Below are 20,313 nucleotides of genomic sequence, written 5' to 3'. Positions count from 1 at the left end.
ATCAAAGCAGTTTATGTTGGCTCAATGGTATTAGGAATTGTGTGAGAAAAGTAGCTCAATGGAAATGCAGTCTAGCCAGGGAACCCAGCCCAGGGAGAACAGGACCACCAGGCCCTTGAACTGCTGCTCCCACATTTGTACCACAGCAGGTCAGAGTGATGCATATCAATGTTGAATTGAGCCACAATTAAGTATTTTGATTCCAGAATGTCAAAATGTTTGGGTTTTTGGTCAGAAATGTCAATGAAATATTACGAAGCAAAGTTTTGGAACTTCATTCTCTGAACGTAATTATTTAAGTTTTTCATCCTAATTTGTGATGCGAATAAAGTTCCAAATACTGTAATGGAATCTTCCATTTGACATACATTCTGATTTTTCTACCACCTCTAGGTTTTTAAGTTTATAGGGTTTTTCAGGGTCACCTTGTTTGCTGCTGCAGATTAACTAGATTAAATCAAATTTAACTTTCAGGTCCCAGGCTGAATTTGGGTACAATTAAGACAGAATATTTTTAAACTGAGCATATTTTATATGGAAGCCTCAGATGATAAACAGAGACCCTCACAACGCCATTGTTATGCTGTCAGCTTTCATAGAAGAACCATGCTTTGAGAGAGTTTTTTCTACTTCCAAAAAAATGAAAGATTTCGGTGGTGCACCTATGAAATCCTCCTTCAATAACTTACATTATCAGATCTCCACTGACATACAATCAAAATAACATCCCCGGATTCTCCTTTTGTTGCTTCTCTCAAGTTACTTATTTTCTGCATAGTATATGATTTGCTTGTTCTCTCTCAATAGGCTGCTGGTTGGAGCACCTCGGGAGAAAGCCTTTCCATCCCAGCAAGCCAACAGAACTGGAGGGTTGTACAGCTGTGACATTACATCCCCAGCGATGCAATGCACTCGTGTCCTGTTTGATGAGAAAGGTAGGCTCTTCCATATTTTTCATTGGACTGAAGTAATTCTATGTTTTATGCTCAGGCCACAATAGTCTTTCCAACTGAATGTACTCTCTTTCTTAAAACCAGTGATCACAGGGAAAACTTGTTCATGTCTTCTTTATACTTAACAGCTTTTCTAACTTTTTTTGAGTGAAAACTAACTTTAGCTTAATTGCTAAAGCAATATTGATGACTTTGAATCCAGCTGGTTTGCTTATGATCATGGTCTTCAGCGAGTGTTTTGTCTTGTATTGTTAAAAATCCCAACAAAAATCCTTCCTTCACTGATAAAACTATTCCATCTGAATTAGGGTTTTATTGTATGGGTAAAGCATATAGACAGTGCCACCTAAAGGTAGTTTCTGGTACTGTATAGAGTTATTAAACACTGAATTTAAAATTGATGTTTATAACAAAACCAGAAAATGTTCTGACAAGAGCTAACTGGTGTGTAAAACTGTGTTTTGATGATGCAGCCAATCCAGCAACGGAAAGTAAAGAAGACCAGTGGATGGGTGTAACCGTCCAAAGCCAAGGGCCAGGAGGAAAGGTGGTGGTAAGTCTGTGGCACTTAAATATTCATCAGTATTTGAAGCTTACGCTGCATGTTTTAAAATGGTTTTGTTTTTCTGTACTTTTGATGAGTTCTTTGTAGATTTTGTTGTACTTAAATTATTTCCTAAAAACAAGGAATTACCATTTTCTCTAGAGGAATGAGGCACTGCAGATAAAACTTTTTCTCACCATGAAAAATGGAGAGCTTTTGAACATTTTTCTAATTATCTGAATTACGAATTAATTGATTTCATAATCTATGTTGGACAGTAGACGACAGTTAAGCATTTCTGTGGCTGTTGTTACTAGTGGTTGTTTTCCAAATTGAAGCATAAGGTATTTTTCAACTATTTAAAACTTTTTTTTAACCTACGAGAATTTTATCCTTCAAATTCTCTTGTAAGAATTTGGGAGAAATGTCACATTTTCTTGGACTTTTTGTCAATATTAGTAAATACAAGCTTGAGTAGGAGTCTCACCTCAGGTGAGTGACAACTGCCAAAGAACAGGTGACCTTGAACCATGGGTCTGATTGTTTTCACTTTTGAGTTGCAGAGTGAAATCCCTTTTTTGTTATTTAACTTTCTGTGAAAGATGCTAATGATGATGAGGTCATACACCTTTATTTCACGGATGCAGAGAGAAGAAACTCTCAGAAGTTACCACAGAATACTAATGATTTGAGATCTTTGTATCTCTACTCTTATTGCTAAATATATGACATATGGAAGCACAGTACATCAGCTGTGGATGCGTGAACCTCAAATGTTTGCCCTTTTCACCAACAGAATTTGGTCTGATAAAATATATTCTCACCTACCTCATTTCTCCCTTTTTTCCAAAATTATTAGTGCTGCTGGAGGCAGTGTTAGTTTGCATGGAGACAGGGGCAAAGTCACTTCATCATCCGCAGGCAACCAGTGACAGCTTGGCTTCTGCACAACCACGCTGCCATTTCTGGGAGCAGCAGGCACATCCCTCTGCACCAACCTGTGTGAAATACTGAGTGTGTGCATAGTAGTGTTGTGATCAGCAGTGTTTCCAAGATGTGACTCAACACACAGTTCTTCCAAACATAAGTACAGGGGGTCCCTGGCATACATCTTCCCCATAGCCTTCATTTTGCATGTCCATTGCTCATCAGCAGGGGAACACATTCCGATTTACATTGCTTCCAATCTGCATATCTGTCATTTTACAGTACTGGCTTCACCTTTTGTGTTGCTTTTCTGTAGGTTCTTAGCACCCACTGGGAACACCCCTCCCATGCCTCCTGTCCACCAGCAGCCTGATCAGCTCTTCCCCTTCCCTCCCGGTGCCTCTTACCTGGAATAGCTGCTGAATGTTCAGTGGGGTGGAGGAAGGGTTGTGGGGAGGTTGGGGGTGGGGACTGGGCGGGAACAGGGAAGGTGAGCTATTACATCTTATAAAGAAAAATTCCCTGGTATGTCATTTTTGTATCCATCGCTCTTTTCAGGAGCATAGTACCCCTCTCTGCCCTGCTCACTTCTTCCTACCCAGTTTCTCCCACTCCTCTGAGTGTGCTTGGTCAGCGCTCTCCTGCTCTCTTGCCAGTGCATGTAGAACCCCCTGTACCTGGTTAGTGTGCTTATTGGCGCTGGGGAGCATGTGGCTTATAAGGAATGGCCTTCTCATTATTTGGCTTTAATGATAACGTGTACAAAAATATAAGCAAAATATTTTATGTCTTCTTTATCTGCCTTATCTTTGTTTTTCTTGCAGACATGTGCACATCGCTATGAGAAAAGGCAGTATGTAAACACAGTTCAGGAAACTCGTGATATCATTGGAAGGTGCTATATACTGAGTCAGGATCTCACTATTAAGGATGATGTTGATGGTGGAGGATGGAGTTTTTGTGAAGGCCGACCAAGGGGCCATGAGAAATTTGGTTCATGTCAGCAAGGTGTAGCTGCTACTTTTACTAGAGACTATCATTATGTTGTATTTGGTGCACCAGGAACTTACAACTGGAAAGGTATGATCTTATCTCATCCCCCTTCCTAGCCTTTTCAGCATTTACACTTTTTATAAATGCTAAATTCTTAGTTCCATGAACAGTCACTAAAGCTAGTCTCAACGAATGTCACATTAAAAGCTTCTCAGGCAGAAATCCCCAATCTGTGGGGAAGTTGAGGGGGAGCATGAGGGTGCGGGGGGATTGGTAGAGTATCATCCTGTCCCACACTTGGGGCCTTGACTACAAGCCTCCTTCCACACCTACCTCCAGCTTTGCTCTAGTCTTGGCCCTTTTACCTCTGTCCCCATCCCCTTCACAGAGCTATGACCCTGCTCCAGGCTCTGTATGTGTATATTTGGGGGGCCACTGTTGTAAAGGGAAGTCTTTTAAAAATAAGCTAATGGAGGGATTATGTAAGCTAACACATGCTGTGGTAGGAAACTCCTACTTCACTGTTCTTAATTTTCTTGCAAGATTCAGTGCTTGTTTCAAAGTAAGCAACTTTTGAAGTTATTTTTGTAGTGTAGTCACGGTATGGAGTTGTGGCTCGTGGTATAAGCTAAAATCAGCAATGCAGAAGCATAGGCCCAGGCTGGAGCTTGGGCTTTGAAGCCTAGGAAGGTGGGTGAGTTTCAGAATTCAAGTTCCAAATTGAGCCAAGAGGTCCACGCTGGCCATTGTCTGTAGTCTGCCTCTGAGGCCTGCTGCTGCTGCAGGTTTTTAAAATTCATTGACAGCATACCCTAAGGTATCACGCATTCAGTAGGTCAGGATCGTGAGAAGATGACTGCAGATGGAACAAGTATTTAAACATTGAATGCAAGTCATCGTGTTCATGCTTCAGCAAAACTTCATTGATTTTAATGACCAAAACCTAAAGATTGTAGCAGCTGGCACATACTGCCAAACAAATGTTGCAGAACTCAGGGAAAAAAAACAACCTATGACTGGATTTGTATTCTTTGGTTCATGCTGAGAAATTTTTAAGTGCAAAGTACTATGGGTATGTTGAAATCTTGTGGATCTAGATGCTTTCTCTATAATGCCTTTGTTGAAAGTGTGAAATGATATGGTGTATGATGGGTTTATTCTCTTATGTTGACAGTTTTAATAAAGCATACCATATGTTCCAAATCATTGCATGGCATCATAAAGATGTGGCATCATGACACCTGCCTGTTTTAAAATCTCATGCAACTGCAGGCTGTGTGGTAGTCTTCCTTCCAGATTAAACAGTGATCACGAGCAATGTTGCTAATGCAAATCTGGAACCATATGTCCATTATTTTCCTCTCTTGTCATTCATCCATTTTTTATTTTACCATTTCATTCCTTCAGGGGTGGTTCGTGCAGAGCAAAGGAATCAAACGTTTTATGACATGGGTATCTTTGATGATGGGCCTTATGAAGTTGGTGATGAGAGCCGCCGTGATGAGAGTCTAGTTCCTGTTCCAGCTAACAGTTATTTAGGTAGGATTAATCCCAGATGGTAAAACTCTTCCCACTTCTCAAACACTCCCTGCCCAAAGGGTGTGCAGTAACATAACATGCAAGCAGAAAGTAACATGTTTATGTCACTGTAAATTGCAACCCTTAGTTGGTTATACACATCCTCCTCTCTGGGCAGTTTGAGGTATAAGATGGTATTTTATGGAGGTACCTGTCAGAGCTGCAATTGTAATGCGACATATAAGAGCTGTGTTGAAGACCTGCAAATTTCTACAATGTGATTATAATCATTCTCTAACAGTAAGTACTGTCTGTGGAGTCATCCTCCTTAATCACATGGCCACCGGCATGTATCATTGGGAGCGATGATAAAGTACAGTTGAGTTTCTGAGAATGACTGTTAAGTCTGCTTTCTGTGTGCTGGAAGCAAAACAATTCAATTTCCTTAACTGCTAAGGCTTCTTTGCACAGCTAATGACTGTCCTAAATAATTCAAATACAACACGGTAATTACTGATATGTTTTAAAAAGCATTTTAATCACTAGCATGGACTCGAATGGATAAAAATGTAGTGTGATTTTCTTAATGATGAGCAAAAGAAAACTCCTGCTTAATGCAACCAATGAAGAAAGGCCAAATGAGAGGTTTTATTACAAACCAGAAAGATAAGCTCGCTAAGAATAAAGGCTAAGAGGGATCTTTGAGAAACTAGGTAGTATCAAGAGAAAGGAGCACTTTTCTGCTCCAAATGCTGATTTGTGTGACACTTCTAGTCCAGTACTTTGTTTGCAATGGTTTGAGTATGTGCTAGTAAAATGAGAATCAGAACTGCTGGATGGAAAGAGATGGGGATTACGTATTAGCATCAATGCTAGGGAGAGAACCATCTTAAGAGTGAAGAAATGAATGTCAGACATGTTAAAAGTAGAAATAGAACATTGATAGCGGTAAAATGGGAACAAGATCAAAATTTGTCAGGGCTAGGGACCATAAATGGCGATGGTAGAGAGATGGAATTCATAGCATTTCTAAGGCATTTCTAGTCCATTCAGATTGGGCAGGAGTGCCAGGGCATGCAATCATAGGGTTGAAAGAAATTCAGGAGGTCACTGAGTTCAATCCCTGCTTAAAAGCAGAACAGAACTAATCCCAACTAAATCATCCCAGCCAGGGCTTTGTCAAGCTGGAATTTAAAAACCTCTAGAAATGGAGATTTCACTGCCTACCTAAGTAACGCATTCCAGAGTTTCACCACCTTCCTAGTGAAATAGTTTTTTCTAATATCCAATCTACACCTTTCTCCCTGCACCTTGAGACCATTGCTCCTTGTTCTGTCACCACTGAGAACAGCATCTCTCCATATTCTTTGGAACCTCTGTTCAGGTAGCTGAAGGCTGCTATTGAATTTCATTTTCCTCTGACCCCCATTTGTTTCTTCTGTAGACTAAATAAGCCTAGAATCCCTCAGCGTCCCCTCATAAGTTATGTGCTCCAGCCCCCCTAATAATTTTTGTTAGGGAGAAGCTTTCATGCTGTTGTGAACAGAATAAGGTTGCAGGAAGCATGACAATAGTATCTTTGTCTTCCCATTCATAACATTAAAATTTCATAACAAATCTAATGTTGCATTTATATCCTGGAGGCTTTGTCATGCTCTAAAAAGTTCCTTTGCTTGATCTGACATGCCTTTGGAATCAAATTAACTTTCTCTTTCCTTGGTAAGTATTGCAGTGCCAGATGGGCATTAATTGGCAATCAATGTGCCTGGGTTATACGTGATGTTGCAGTTAACTTTTACTGCTTAACTACCATATTTTTCTTCTTTGATCTCTTCTCCCCAATATATGTTCACAGGTCTTCTCTTTTTGACTAGTGTGTCTGATAGTGATCCTGATCAGTTTGTATACAAAACATTGCCTCCCAGTGTAAGGGTGGACAAATCCCCTGATGTGATGATGAATAGCTACCTAGGTTTGTTACCTGAGGTGACAGTATATATGGTCTTGCTCATATCTTTTGTGTGTGTGTTTGTATATATCCAGACTCCAACATAATCTTTATTTTATTTTTTCCCCATTTCAAATACATTCAAGTAAAAGCATGTAACAGCAGGGATTCAGATGAAGGGTAGCTTTATAAAGTAAGGGGATTTGGAGAAGACTTGATTTGTTATGCAGCACTCAGAATACATCGTAGCCTTCTTACCAAGCGTATCTGAAACTCTGGCTTATTTTTTGTAATTGAGAATCGGAACAGCAGTGGTGAAGGATTCTAAGAAAAAGTAATGACGGGAGCTTGATAGTTACTACTTTTCTCCTCTAGATTTTTTTCCCTCAGAAATTGTACGATTTTTTGATACTGGGATTTATTATTCAAATTCAACCCATATCATGATATATGCATGTAGTAATTCTGCTTAATTATATTATCATTTTACATATAACTTCAGAATTTAAACTGAATAATGAAGACTGCATGCCTTTTAAAATGTCTGTGGACATAATTAACGTTACTGTTGGTTTCACCACTCTGAATACAGAAGATTCTCAAATACTGTATAACACTAACATAAAATATTGTGGTTGTACACTGTTTTGCATGTTCATAATGGAAAACATTTGTATAAAATTCGTAAGTGTTCAGTTTATGTTAGAACTGAAGTACTTTAGCTGTATTAAAGTGGTTAGATTTTATTAAATTGGTTTTACACCATCTGAATACAGAAGATTCTCAAATACTGTATAACATTAACATAAAATATTGTGGTTGTACACTGTTTTTGCATGTTCATAACACAAAACATTTGTGTAAAATTCATAAGTGTTCATTTTGTGTTAGAACTTAAGCTGTATTAAAGTGGTTAGATTTATAAAATTGGTTTTAAGTTCTGTTTAAAAGACAAAACAAAATCCTACCATAATCATGTGTTGTGCCTGTAAAATATACAGATGGTTTGTGTGTATTTACACACATGATTATACGAAAACGCATATATCCATATAGTATCAGATTCGTTGGCCCAATCATCTGTACGTTTCAGAGACATCACAAGTGTTATGTTGGAAATATAGATATGTGGCTATAGTGGTGGTTCCCAGTCTTTTCACTTGTACAGACCCCCAATCACTCCCCCAAACTGTTTGTGGACCCTCGTCCAAGCTGATGCTAGCTGCTATGTACCCTTCATTAAATGAAAAAGGAAACCACAGTATAGATTTCTGGACAGCAATTAATAACCATTATTGGAAGGTACTTGATTTAAAAATAATTATTGATTGTAACTTTGCAATTTATTTAAAACTTATTTTCTGTTGTTATTTTTATTTAGCTTTTATTTTTTGACAGACCCCCTGCAATACCCTAGGCCTGCAGGTCGGGAACCACTGGTCTATAGTGTTAAAGACCTCCATTTTGGGTCTTTTCTTTCCACAGATGTTACAAAGATGCTTCACAGCACTCTGTACTTGCGCTGCTTTATCTTGAAGCTGTTTATTGTTACAGCAGATTTAAAATTTGGCAGTAGGTAGTGGGTATATTGGCTAAAATTGGTTGCAGTAGTGCTACCAGGAACCACTTTAATATAGTGCATGTATGAACTTTTCAGCTCTAACAGTGCAAAACTAGCTATCGTTTTCATTTTGTTTTGTTCTAGGTTTCTCTTTGGACAGTGGTAAAGGCATCATTTCCCAAGAAGAGACAACTTTTGTATCTGGTGCACCAAGAGCCAACCACAGTGGAGCTGTTGTTCTTCTGAAAAGAGATCTTCAAATCCAGAGAGCACTTTCACTTGTGCATATATTTGAAGGAGAAGGGCTGGCCTCTTCTTTTGGCTATGATGTTGCAGTTGTGGATCTCAACAATGATGGGTAATGGGTAAAACTCTTGTTAAGCTCGTGCTATTAAATCCTGGTTTTGTATTGCTGCAGTGCATTAGATATGTAATGTATCCAAAGATGACTTGTGAATAGGTGAAAAGAAGTTTATGACCACCATCAAATTGAGGATGCATAGGGAAGGCTTTTCAGTTTATTTGTATTTCTGTGCTAGATTCTCACATTAGCAATATCAGGTACGTTAAGTCTGGTCTTTGGTTTTACTGGAGGACAAATGGAGAGTTTCAGAGAAGTACACATGGTACAGTCTCTGACATTTGTATTTATTTGAAGGGATATGAGTATTGAACAGTTTGACTTCTTTTCTGCTCATTATTAGGGCAGTTTGGTTAGATGAGAAATTGGCTGACTAAAACTTGAATGGGTAAGATATTTCAAAAAAAAGAAGGCAAGAAAATCATACTAGCAAAAATCCTTTTGTGCCTTCTTTACACGGGACATAGGAGGGAAGAACCACCAACACTATTTGTTCCTTTAATAAAAATTGCCAGGTTAATTTTTCACTATTGAACAAGTTTAAAGTGGGTCCTACTCACCATTCCTCAGCAGCTGCCTCATTGTCTGACCAGTTTACTCAAATTATACTGAGCATGTAGTTTTTGAACTTGTAAGGAATTTTCACTTATTTTTCACAATTCTTTTAACAGTGCTGTACTTTGTTTCATTTATAGTTGGCAAGATATTGTTGTTGGAGCCCCACAGTATTTTGACAGAGATGGAGAAATTGGGGGTGCTGTGTACATCTACATTAACCAGCAAGGCAAATGGGAGGGGGTAAAGCCAATTCGCCTCAATGGAACCACTGATTCTATGTTTGGTATTGCAGTTGAAAATATTGGTGATATTAATCAGGATGGATTCCCAGGTGAGAAAAATGATCTTGAAATATGAATCTCCATGCCTTTTCTTTTAAAATGAGCTTCAGAGCATCTTATTTTATCATTACCATTCGCCAGTATAGCATATGCCTTAAAACTCCTGATTTCTTCTCAACAGATATTGCCGTGGGGGCACCCTATGATGGGTTTGGTAAGGTGTTCATATATCACGGATCCAAGAATGGAATAAATACGAAACCAGCCCAGGTAATAAAACACCATTACCATCTGTGCTTGACCTGCCGGAGCATTATAAGCATAAGAAATTTTATTCCAACCAGTATATTATACAGGGTCGCCTCCATGATAGGCGCCACTCTGTGCACCTTCTGCAGGCCCAAATCCTCCGCTATAGCAAAGCTCAAGAAGGTACCCATGTAAAACTGGTCTTTAGCTGTTTTTTTTCTGCTTCCCTCAATCCTGGACTGGCTGTGTTAAAGCAGCCTGAGGATTCCCAGGGACCCCCGTGATATACAAAAGTGACCAGGGCGCAGGGAAGCCAAGCCATATGTCCTTTATGCTGGCAGCTGTGACAGCTGATGGGGGAGGATATGTCCTTGGTGCTCAGATGCTACCGTGATGGGAAGCAGCATAAAACTGTAAATGGACATCTTGCTGATTCTAAGCTACCTAATGATTCTGCTGCACTGATATGATCCTCGTGGCTGGTTACAGTGGCTTTAGGGTAAGTTTGTGCACACTTTTTGTGCCAGTTGGCCTGTAACATTTAAAGGCCAAATTCAAACATTCCTTGTATCTGCCAGACCTAAGATCTGGAATTGGAGCAAACTGCATGTGAAAGGAGCACTTCTTCAGAAGCCTGTCCCTTTGGAAAAGGGCAAGTCATCTGTTGTTCTTCCATGACTGAGAACATAGGTTCAAAAAGGAAGAGTCCAAGTGAGCATGATAAATTCACCAGCTAGTTATGTTTTTCTCATGCTGGATTTTTTGAATGGTGGAAACCCTATGTACAACTAGATCAGAGCAAAGGAACACGTGTGTTCGTTTGTATGCCTCACTTCTGCAAATTTCTTAGATTTTTGGCACATGAAAAATGATAATTACTTGAATGTCTGATTCCCAACAATCTACTTGTTTTTAGATTCTTGATGGCCAAAAATCCAGCATTCGATTTTTTGGCTATTCTATTACTGGAAATATGGACCTTGATAGAAACTCCTACCCTGATATTGCTGTTGGATCGCTTTCGGATTCTGTGTCTGTTTACAGGTGTGTGCCATATGTACTATTTTAACTAAATCTAGATTGGTTTTCTAGCAAACTGCCTTGAAGAGATGAATGGTTTGTTTCAGGTTTGCAATGCTTTTATTTTTGCCCAAAGGTTGGAAATTGTGCTGGAGAAGAATGCACGTATGTTAGTCTGGTCTCTTTTGGGTATGTCTGCACTGTGCAATAAGCCCAGGCTCTAACTCAGGGCCCAAGCACCCTTCTATCTGCATACAAATCAGTATGAGTTGGATCAGAAAGCATTCAAGGCCTGACTCTGAGGACCCTGCTGGGAATGGGTCAGAGCCCAGGTCCCGCTGGGACTGAGATCTAAGCCTTGTCATTTTGCTATATGGACGCTGCTTAAGCCACGCATCTGAGTGAGAAGCTGGATGTAAAGCAACAAGGGCATATTAGCATGGCTGTGAGACCCAGGTCCAACAACTGTAATCCCATGTTTACAATGTAGTATGGATGCTTGAGAACAGGCTTGTAAATACCAAGTCTGCAAGCCCGAGTCCTGGTGAGTAGGGCTTAGTGTGCAATGTAGACACGCCCTTCTCCAAAACAGGCTCAAAGATAACCTGACGCCCTTATGTGTAACTCTTGATATGCATGGTTTAAGAAAATGTAGCATGGTTTAAGAAAACTGTAGATTAGGAATTCTGGGAATAGCATGCATGCCCAGTGTGACCGGGGGGGCGGCTTAACACTAAGAAATCGCTGTGTGAGGGGTAAAAGGGAAGGTCTGAGTTTAGAAAGCCCATGTAGGCAGCTCTTAAACTTGTGACAAGTAGAGCTCTCTCTGGGGAGCTCCCTTGACATCAGCGTACTGGGACATATTGTGTGAGTGACAAGGCCAGAGGATCTGCAGTTGCAGACATACGTGCCATCCTGTCACTGGGATAAAGACCACCTTTTACACTGTGTGGTACTGAGCATAATGTGGGACCCTCACACTGAGTGGGGGACCTGCATGTTACCGTAATACAAATAATTATTTTTAAAAATAAGAAAATAAATGCACTCCCCTCATGTTAAAGCATAAAATAAATCTGCTAATGCAGCATTATGTGCGTGAAAGGAAGTGAAAAAGTTGCTTGCCTCAGCAACCGTAACTCTGGCATCTACCCTGATTATTAAAGTTGACAGGTATGTTAATTTGTAATACCTTTTGCTACTCAATTGTTTACAAACAGGGACTTAATTACAATTGCTGTGGGTACAATCACTTTGAATTTCCTGAAATTTGTGTGTGTAAAACGACAGCCATAACACTGTATTGTCATAGTGGTTTAAAAAATATCGATACAAGTCACTTCACCTTTATGTGTTTGCATGGCTGTTCAGCTGCTGTACAAAATGCTGAGGAAGAGTGCTATTTTAAGCCCTGTAGCTTCTCTCTCTCACCAACAGAAGTTGATCCAATAAAAGATATTGTCAACCACCTTATCTCTTTCCAAGATATTGTTTCATTTCCAGCCTTTCTGAAACTCGGAACTTGTATCTCCTTGTAATAGCATTGTGGTACAAGGAATCTTCACAGCGAATCAGTGCCAAGAGAAGAGGCTGCTGCTTCTGTTTAAACTCAGTTACACACAATTTACTTTATTAATTGTAATTTTTTTCTTTTTCCCCTCTCACCTCTCTTCCACCCTAATCTCCCCCGCTCCCCAAAATAATAATTTTTAAAAAAGATCACGGCCTGTTATAAGCATAAAGAAAACCATCGGGATATCTCCTGACAAAATTGACCTGAACAGAAAGAACTGTGCTGAACGCAGTGGAATCTGGTAGGATGTTTATTTTGTTGTTAAGGTTTGGCATATTGAATGCTTCGTGTTTTTAAAGTGGTGGTGATGGGCATGGGTATGCGGAACCACTGGGCTGAAGAGAGGCAGAAGTACTGTAATAGACTGATGTGAAACATATTGTGATCTTCTTGTCCAATAACAGGCTTTTATTATGAAATGTACAAACAGGAAGAGAGGTTTCTTTGGTTGACGTTTATTACTTTTATTAGTCCATTTATTACTTACCTGTAACTTTTATAATTTAGAGTCTCTTACTTTATCCTGACTGGAAAACAAACTAGTTGTGTGGAAGATATCTTTATCAAGATATCAAAAAGCAAAGGTTAGGTAAATAGGGCTTAGGATAGTTGACCTCCCTCCCACCCCCCTTTTTTTTCCCCTAAGAGGACATCATGTTGGACAATACAAAAAATTGATGTTCATCTTCCTTAGGTTTTAATACAACTTCAATCTAAGAATGAAGTGGCGGGTGTTACATGTATGTGTGTGTTTATATTGGTCTGATGGTGTCCATATGTGATTTATCACTATCTTTAATTCAACGGGCATGCATGACGTTTAGTCCCTGGCACTAAATGGAAGTGTAAAGTCAAAAAATACATTAATAAATAAATGTAAAAAGAAACAATTTTTCAAGGAACACGGACATTTGCAAACTAGTAGAAAAGGAAGACCCTTGCTGCAAGCAAATGTAATAGATCCTTTCAATCTAAGCACGGTTTGATTCTTCTATATTTACCCTTAATAAAATATTGAGGCTTCAGCATCACTGGAAGAGGGTAGAAGGTATGGGGTGCTAACTTGAGTTACATCCACACAGAAGCATCACCTGGCTATTTGATATAAGAAAAGCTGAAACAGAAAATACCTTCCCATGTATCAGAAAGTAAATCCAGAAGCTGATGTAGTTTTATAGAAAATCAGACCTTGACAAACACAATTTGATGCTATTAGCACATGAGAAGATGACTTTTTATCAGATGCTCTACAAATAGTAACAGTCACTAGTAGCAATAGATATTTAATAGCTGAACTGACCAAGTAGAAGGAGACTTCAATAATAAAGACACAGTAGCAGGCATAAAATGTTCTACATCCTTTTGCAGCACAAGTGTAAATGATTGTGCTGGGCATAACAAATAAAGAAACTAGCCCATTCACATTCAACATTCAGACTAAGTATTTCCTATCCACTCAATGCAGGTTTATCTGTTGTAGTGTCATAGCCCAGTTGGTTCTGTCAGACGTCCTCTAGGAAATACAATAAACTCAAGACTTTTATTTAAATGTGAAAAATTTTGTAAAAACTTCTTGAAGTCTTCGTTTAAGTATCTGAAAGAATAAAAGAGAAAAGCACATTTTCTTCTGGTTTTGTAATTTACTGTTCACTAACACGCAAAAGGCCAGTTCTGATCATTCATATAGGCTACGTCTACACTACAGAGTTCTGTTGACAAAACTCATGGAGCATCTCCACACAAAATGGGTGTTGTTGACAGAAACTGCAGAGAAGTAAAAAGCTGTGTAGATGCTCCGTGATGCCCTTCTGTCAACAGAGCAGATCAAAAGATCGATCCACTTTTATGTGTAGATGTGATCTGTTGACAGAAGTACTGTTGGAACATCTCTTTCAACAGTTAACTTCTGTCGACAAATGATACTAGTGTAGATGCAGCCAGAATATTAATGATAGAATAATGGACTAGTGACTGCTATTGAATGAGGTATTCAAACTTTCAATCTGTTGGCCTGTAGATATGTTGGATCTTAACCTTGATTTTAAATTCTTGACTCTTTACAGCCTGGTTGTTACAGCATGTTTTGAATATATTGCTAAACCCATTGGCTTCAATCCAAGAATAAGTAAGTAGTTATGAAAGCTTTTTATCTGTTTCTTGAGGGTTTTTTTGTTTGGGTTTTGCTTGTTTTTTAAGGCTTTTAATGCTCTGGAAGAACAGAGCTGGGTCTATAAAAGTTAACTGCAGAGATAGGCACTTAGACACCTCCCTCTTCATAGGAAAACCTAAAAGTGGACGCTGCTGTTTCAGCCACTCAGGGGCTTGTGAGAGACATCTCAGAAAAAGAGAGGGTTTATACTGGGCCTTCATCATGTGTTGTGTCTCTGACTAGCCTCTGCTGGCTGCACAGTGTAATTACCATTTACACTGTACAAAACTTTTCCTTACAAAAATAAAACCTATCAATTGTAAAGGCTCCCTTTGGGCGTATGTAGAAAAAGGGAAACTGGCTGCCAGATGAGAAAAGGACAACATCGCATATAATTAAGATTATACTTCAAAGATGGTTTTGCAAACAAAGGAAAGTAGTAAGTAAGCCTAGCACTGGACAGTGAGTAGTTCTGCTGGTTAATATGACAGGCCAACAACTCACAAATTGTCATTCTTAGTGTTACAATATTTCCTAACGATAGTTCTGTATTTTCCTTTTATCTAGAACTTAACTGTACTTTTGAAGCAGAAAATGAAAGGAGGCGGCTAGGCCTGCCATCTCGAGTTCAGTTTTCTAAGACTCTGTCTGATCAGCTGAGTGAAAATATAATTCTAGGAGGACAGAATAGAAGAGAATGTGTGAGAACCTCTCTTGTGATGCAGGTAAAGTGATGGGAGAGTATTTTGTTTTCTCTTTGATTAATACCCAATAGAAAAACTTCTAACTTGGGCACCAGGTAGCTTTGACACAAAGAAAGTCAGAACACCACCAGAGTGAGTTCCCAAACTGAGGGCAGGCACTCATGGAAGACTTGTACACAAGAGCAATAGCTATTCCTGAGGGAATTCTGTGCCGACCCCCACTCTCCCTAAAAATTCTGCACACAGTATTTTAAAATGTTGTAAAATTCAGCCCATTTTATTAACACAACATAATCACACCAGTTTCAGTTATTTGGGAAATTTATTTTAAAATACCTGTTAGCAAGTATGTCTAACAGTACAGACCAAAACAATAAGAGAGATCCATGAAATTCCTTACTAGCACATTAATACAGAACTTTGAGTAATAATTCATTTAAACTACATTCCAGAACTGAATTTCACATGCCCCTCAGAAGCAGTGCAAAGGCTTGGGGTAGTCAGGTAGCAAAGAGGAGAGGGAAGGAGCCTGGGAGCAAACGAGGGTTTTTGGGTGTGGGTTGGAGAAGTACAGAACAGGTGTTTTTTGTGGTGATGGGGATGGGAAGGGATTGTTTAGGGAGTTGTGGAGCTTCCCCCGTGCAGACCCTCTGTGACCCTGACTTCTCCCATTCAGTCAAGCAGATCTGCCCTTGTCCCAGCAGCTCCCCTCCCCTTCAGCCCCAGCTCAGTGTTAGCTTGATGCTCAGGCGCTAGATGGGTATGTCGACACTAGAGCATAAAGTCGATTTTAAGAGAGTTAGGTCAATTTTATAATGTACCTGTCTTCACTACAAATATCATTAGGCTGATTTTAAGGGGTCCCACGGCTGACTTTTCCACTCCAGGTTTTTCACAAAGAGTAATGCCAAATTTGAATTTACAAGGCTGACAATGGTAATGCAGATTCAGCGTTATTAAATTTGATTTTATTGGCCTTCAGAAGTATCTCACAATGTGTATCCATATTGTGTCCATTCTGACCCTTGCTTTCACCTCCACTGCTCTCCAGGGCTACGTCTACACGAGCCCCAAACTTCGAAATGGCCACGCAAATGGCCATTTCAAAGTTTACTAATGAAGCGCTGAAATGCATATTCAGCGCTTCATTAGCATGCGGGCGGCTGCGGCACTTTGAAATTGACGCGCCTCGCTGCCACGCGTCTCGTCCTGACGGGGCTCGTTTTCGAAAGGACCCCGCCTACTTCGAAGTCCCCTTATTCCCATCAGCTCGTGGGAATGAATCAAAACAACACTTATTAGAATGAAGCATTTGAAGAATATCAAAAACCAACTTTTCAATAGCTCCAAATTGAAACTTCTCAAATTTTTATTTCTGCATTTTACATTTCTCAGAATTGGCATCCTAGCCTTGTAATAGCATGTGCCGGGGCAGGCTGTGGAAAAGTGGCATGAAAATGGATTTGACTGTTTTCAGTGGGAGCAGGGAGTGAGGACAATGAATTCTGGGATGATGACATCAAACACCCACAACAACTTGTGGCACATTTTTTCCCCCCATAACACAGAAACCTAGAATGCAACGGGGTGCAGGAACTGTGGGATAGGTACTCACAATGCACTGCTGACAGTCAAACCTAGCAAAGGTAATGGGGACACATACTATGTTGACTTTCTAACCACGTGGACGCTCACCATTGACTTTTTAAAGTCTAGTGATATAACGCTGACTTTAATGAAGTTGACTTTATATTAGAGTGAAGAGACAGCCTCAGAGTGTCTGCCCAGTAGCCTTTTTGCACCAGTGTGTGATCCTCTCCCAGCAGATCCATGTCCCCTCCTCCATTCCTCAGTTGCCCCTGCCACCCCTGAGAAACACAGCTTCTTTGCACCCAGCAGACTGCTCCCTCTTCCAGTGCCACAGCAGCTCCTGGTGGGCAAAAGGCGTAATTGAGGTGCATCTCCAGCAGAATCTGTAGGAGCCATGAATTCAGCATGTACCCAGCAGCACAGAGTTTCTCAGGGCTGCATCTACACTACAGCGATTTGTTGGAAGATATCTTCTGACAAAAACCTGTGTCGACAGATCGCATCTACACACAAAGCAGCTCGAAAGAGCAATCTGCTGTGTTGACAGAGAGCAGCCAGATTGCCCAGCCCTCTCTTGACAAAACAGCTGACCAGAAGCCGTGCAAACAGGGCTGCCCAGTGAACCAGAAGCACACTCTGTTGACGGTGTGCTCTCTAGAGTATCTATGCTATTTTTTTGTCAACAGATTCTGTCGACAAAGGCGTTATGCCTTGTACGGGTGCGACTTAACTCTCCCGAGAAAACTGTTCATTCTGGTGACTGATTCTCAACAGAATGTATTTTACATGTGGACACTTCATGAGTTTTGTCAACAAAACTATAGTGTAGATGCAGCCCTAGAGTAAGCAGTCTTGGACATTTCATGCCTTGCTGGTTTTTACTGGACTGTTATGGAGGGCTTTGTCCCTGGTAGGACTCTACCATGGGGCTGAGTCTGAAGGGCAGGAATATGGGCTTTCCACTCCATGTCTGGAATGTTACTATGCAGCAGCTTTGGAGGTCTGTTACAAGCTGATTTTTTTGCTTCCCTTTTGCTCCCTCAGTTGTATGAATCTTCTGCATAGTGGTTAGTAAAGGTCTGTGTTCCAAGATGTGATTCCCCTGTGAGACGGATCATTAGAAAACCAATGCGCTCTGGGTTTCAGATGCTGTGTTTGCTATGTTAATGTTATATAATAAATGCATATAATAAATCCTTTCAACTTCTTCCCTTGAAAAACATAGTGAAAGAATCTTGCTTACACTCTAAACAAAATAGAATATATATTGTTCTGTTATCAAATCCAGTAGGTTTGCAAACTATAAACTAAGCAAGCTATTACACGTGTTTAATAGGAAAATATCAAAGATAAACTACGACCCATTCCTGTATCAGTTGGTGTTAAAATCAGCGGCTTGGAATCTAGCGCACCATCTAGGAGAAGACAAGGAAGATCACTTCCTGATCTTGTTCCAATTCTAAATTCAAATGAACCAGAAACAGTGAGCTCAGAAGTAAGTGACTTATTGAATAGTTTTTTAGATGATGCAAAATGGACTGTTAAGCCAGCTAAACTTAACAAGTTTGTATGACAGAAATGTGGAGAGGTTGGGTTATTTCCATAAGGAATTGGTTCCAGTATGCTCTTTAACAGTAAATTTCAGGAATATGCCTGTGTATGTGTATATGCATAGCACATATGCTTGCATGAGAATTCACCAAATTAAAGGCTGTAAAGAACTAAGATGTGACGAAAATTACATAAGGGAGGAGGCACATCACATACAATTAATTTATAATCTCAGATGTGGGATTATATAGGTTATTGTCATTTGTGGCAGCAGAAATTTAAAACATGCCCCTGCATCCTCTTAAAACAGAAGTGAGAATGGCACAGCTGCTTATCACACAAACTTGGCACTGCAGAGCCTTGGTTTGAAATTTAGTTTTGGTCACCAATGAAAATTGAGTTGTCTCATCTTTTTGAACGTGTGTCCAACTTCACCAGGGTACTATGCAGTTAGTGCTTGCAGAGCCAGGTTGCCCTTGAACAATTGTCTCTAGAACTTGGGGTATGTCTGCACTTCAAGCCAGGGATGGAATCCCCAGTTTGAGGAGGTCTACCTATGTTAGCTCAGCTCCCATTGAAGTAATGAACAGGGGAGGCATACTTTGAAACAGTTGACCCCAAACTGCCCCAGTTTTTGTATTTCAACATGACAGTGTTTTCACTTAGTTCCAAAAAGATACATTCCCAGCAAAGCAATAGAGCTGAAAAGGTGAAGTCAGACTGAGCCTTTGCCTGTACAAGGAAGGGTGTATGAAGTAACTAACCGCAGCATGCACCAGCAGCTGTTTGTTTTTTGTAACTTAGATTGTAGTATTGTCGTATGTCCTGTGATAAATAGACTCTTGGCTTTTATGTAGGTGCAGTTCTTAAAAGAAGGATGTGGAGAAGACAACATATGTAATAGCAATCTAATTCTTCAATACAGATTCTGTACTAGAGAAGGAAATGAAGACAGATTTGCTTATTTACCAATGTAAGGCTTAATTTATACATTTCAAAAATTGCTGCAATTGGGTGGAGGTTTAGAAGCGACATATCTTTTTTCCTAATTTGCGAGACTTATGTTTCCGCAGTGAGAACAATGTTCCAGTGCTTGTCCTCAAAGATCAGAGGGATATTGCGCTAGAAATAACAGTGACAAATAATCCATCTGATGTAAGAAGTCCTCAAAAAGATGGTGATGATGCCCACGAAGCTAAGCTAGTTGCAACTTTTCCAGATAGCTTGACCTACTCTGCTTTCAGAGAGCTGAGGGCTAATCCTGTAAGTATTCCAGAAAACCAGGAGAAAGGTCGATTACATATATTTAAATACTTATTGTGTTTTGATTTCTGCATATTTTTAATTCAGGAAAAACAACTGACCTGCAGTGCCAATCAAAATGGGTCTCAAGCAGAGTGTGAACTTGGAAATCCTTTCAAGAGAAATTCGAATGTAAGTGGCTTGTTTTTTCTTTTTTTAGTTAAAGATGGGTGTAATATATAAAATAGTTAGATTCTGGACCTAGACCTGAACTACAACCTGATTACATCTTGGAGTTTCGTTTGGGGTCTATCCCTAGTTTCATTTTGGAATTCTGTGATGTATTTTTTCATATAAAACAATTTGTGCTTATAAAAATATATTAACGCGGTATCATATTGTGTGGATTTTTTTTTAGGTAACCTTTTATCTGATTTTAAGTACAACTAAAGTTAATGTTGAAACAACTGAGTTGGATGTCAATCTGAAGTTGGAAACGTAAGGTTTTGTGTTGTTTTTACCCTTTTTCTCTTGGTATTTTCCCCATATACTTATAAACCTTAAGGAATGGCTTCAATTTGTTTTGTAAAG

At 39.7% G+C, this 20,313-nt stretch overlaps 1 protein-coding gene and 2 long non-coding RNA genes across 7 annotated transcripts in view; 1 reads left to right on the top strand and 2 right to left on the bottom strand.

The window, feature by feature from the left end:
- LOC142016631 (uncharacterized) overlaps positions 1-20,313 on the bottom strand; it is a 505,011-nt gene that overhangs the window by 304,350 nt on the left and 180,348 nt on the right. The gene's annotated exons all lie outside the window — the stretch shown is intronic.
- Positions 1-20,313, top strand: part of ITGA6 (integrin subunit alpha 6) — a 57,152-nt gene that overhangs the window by 21,600 nt on the left and 15,239 nt on the right. For 2 of the 3 annotated variants that reach the window (XM_075000796.1, XM_075000797.1), the window contains exons 2-17: positions 808-935; positions 1,427-1,506; positions 3,249-3,504; positions 4,825-4,956; positions 8,589-8,802; positions 9,501-9,694; positions 9,826-9,914; positions 10,810-10,937; positions 12,632-12,727; positions 14,550-14,611; positions 15,203-15,360; positions 18,266-18,424; positions 19,338-19,453; positions 19,554-19,743; positions 19,831-19,914; positions 20,141-20,220. In XM_075000796.1, coding sequence (XP_074856897.1) covers positions 808-935; positions 1,427-1,506; positions 3,249-3,504; positions 4,825-4,956; positions 8,589-8,802; positions 9,501-9,694; positions 9,826-9,914; positions 10,810-10,937; positions 12,632-12,727; positions 14,550-14,611; positions 15,203-15,360; positions 18,266-18,424; positions 19,338-19,453; positions 19,554-19,743; positions 19,831-19,914; positions 20,141-20,220 — 2,166 coding nt within the window. Of the gene's footprint in view, positions 1-807; positions 936-1,426; positions 1,507-3,248; positions 3,505-4,824; positions 4,957-6,790; positions 6,908-8,588; positions 8,803-9,500; positions 9,695-9,825; positions 9,915-10,809; positions 10,938-12,631; positions 12,728-14,549; positions 14,612-15,202; positions 15,361-18,265; positions 18,425-19,337; positions 19,454-19,553; positions 19,744-19,830; positions 19,915-20,140; positions 20,221-20,313 lie in introns of all 3 variants that reach the window. The other variant, XM_075000798.1, reaches the window with a different exon arrangement.
- LOC142016676 (uncharacterized) overlaps positions 13,263-20,313 on the bottom strand; it is a 34,773-nt gene continuing 27,722 nt past the window's right edge. Inside the window, exon 3 of one of the 2 annotated variants that reach the window (XR_012646365.1) lies at positions 13,263-14,080. This is a non-coding gene — a long non-coding RNA (uncharacterized LOC142016676). Of the gene's footprint in view, positions 14,081-15,383; positions 17,270-20,313 lie in introns of those variants that run through there. The other variant, XR_012646364.1, reaches the window with a different exon arrangement.

This window comes from Carettochelys insculpta, chromosome 8 (genome assembly GCF_033958435.1).
Source record: "Carettochelys insculpta isolate YL-2023 chromosome 8, ASM3395843v1, whole genome shotgun sequence".
NCBI classification, from domain to species: Eukaryota; Metazoa; Chordata; order Testudines; family Carettochelyidae; genus Carettochelys; species Carettochelys insculpta.
The sequence above is the reverse complement of the archived record's forward strand: the minus strand, read 5'-3'. Positions and strand labels throughout refer to the sequence as shown.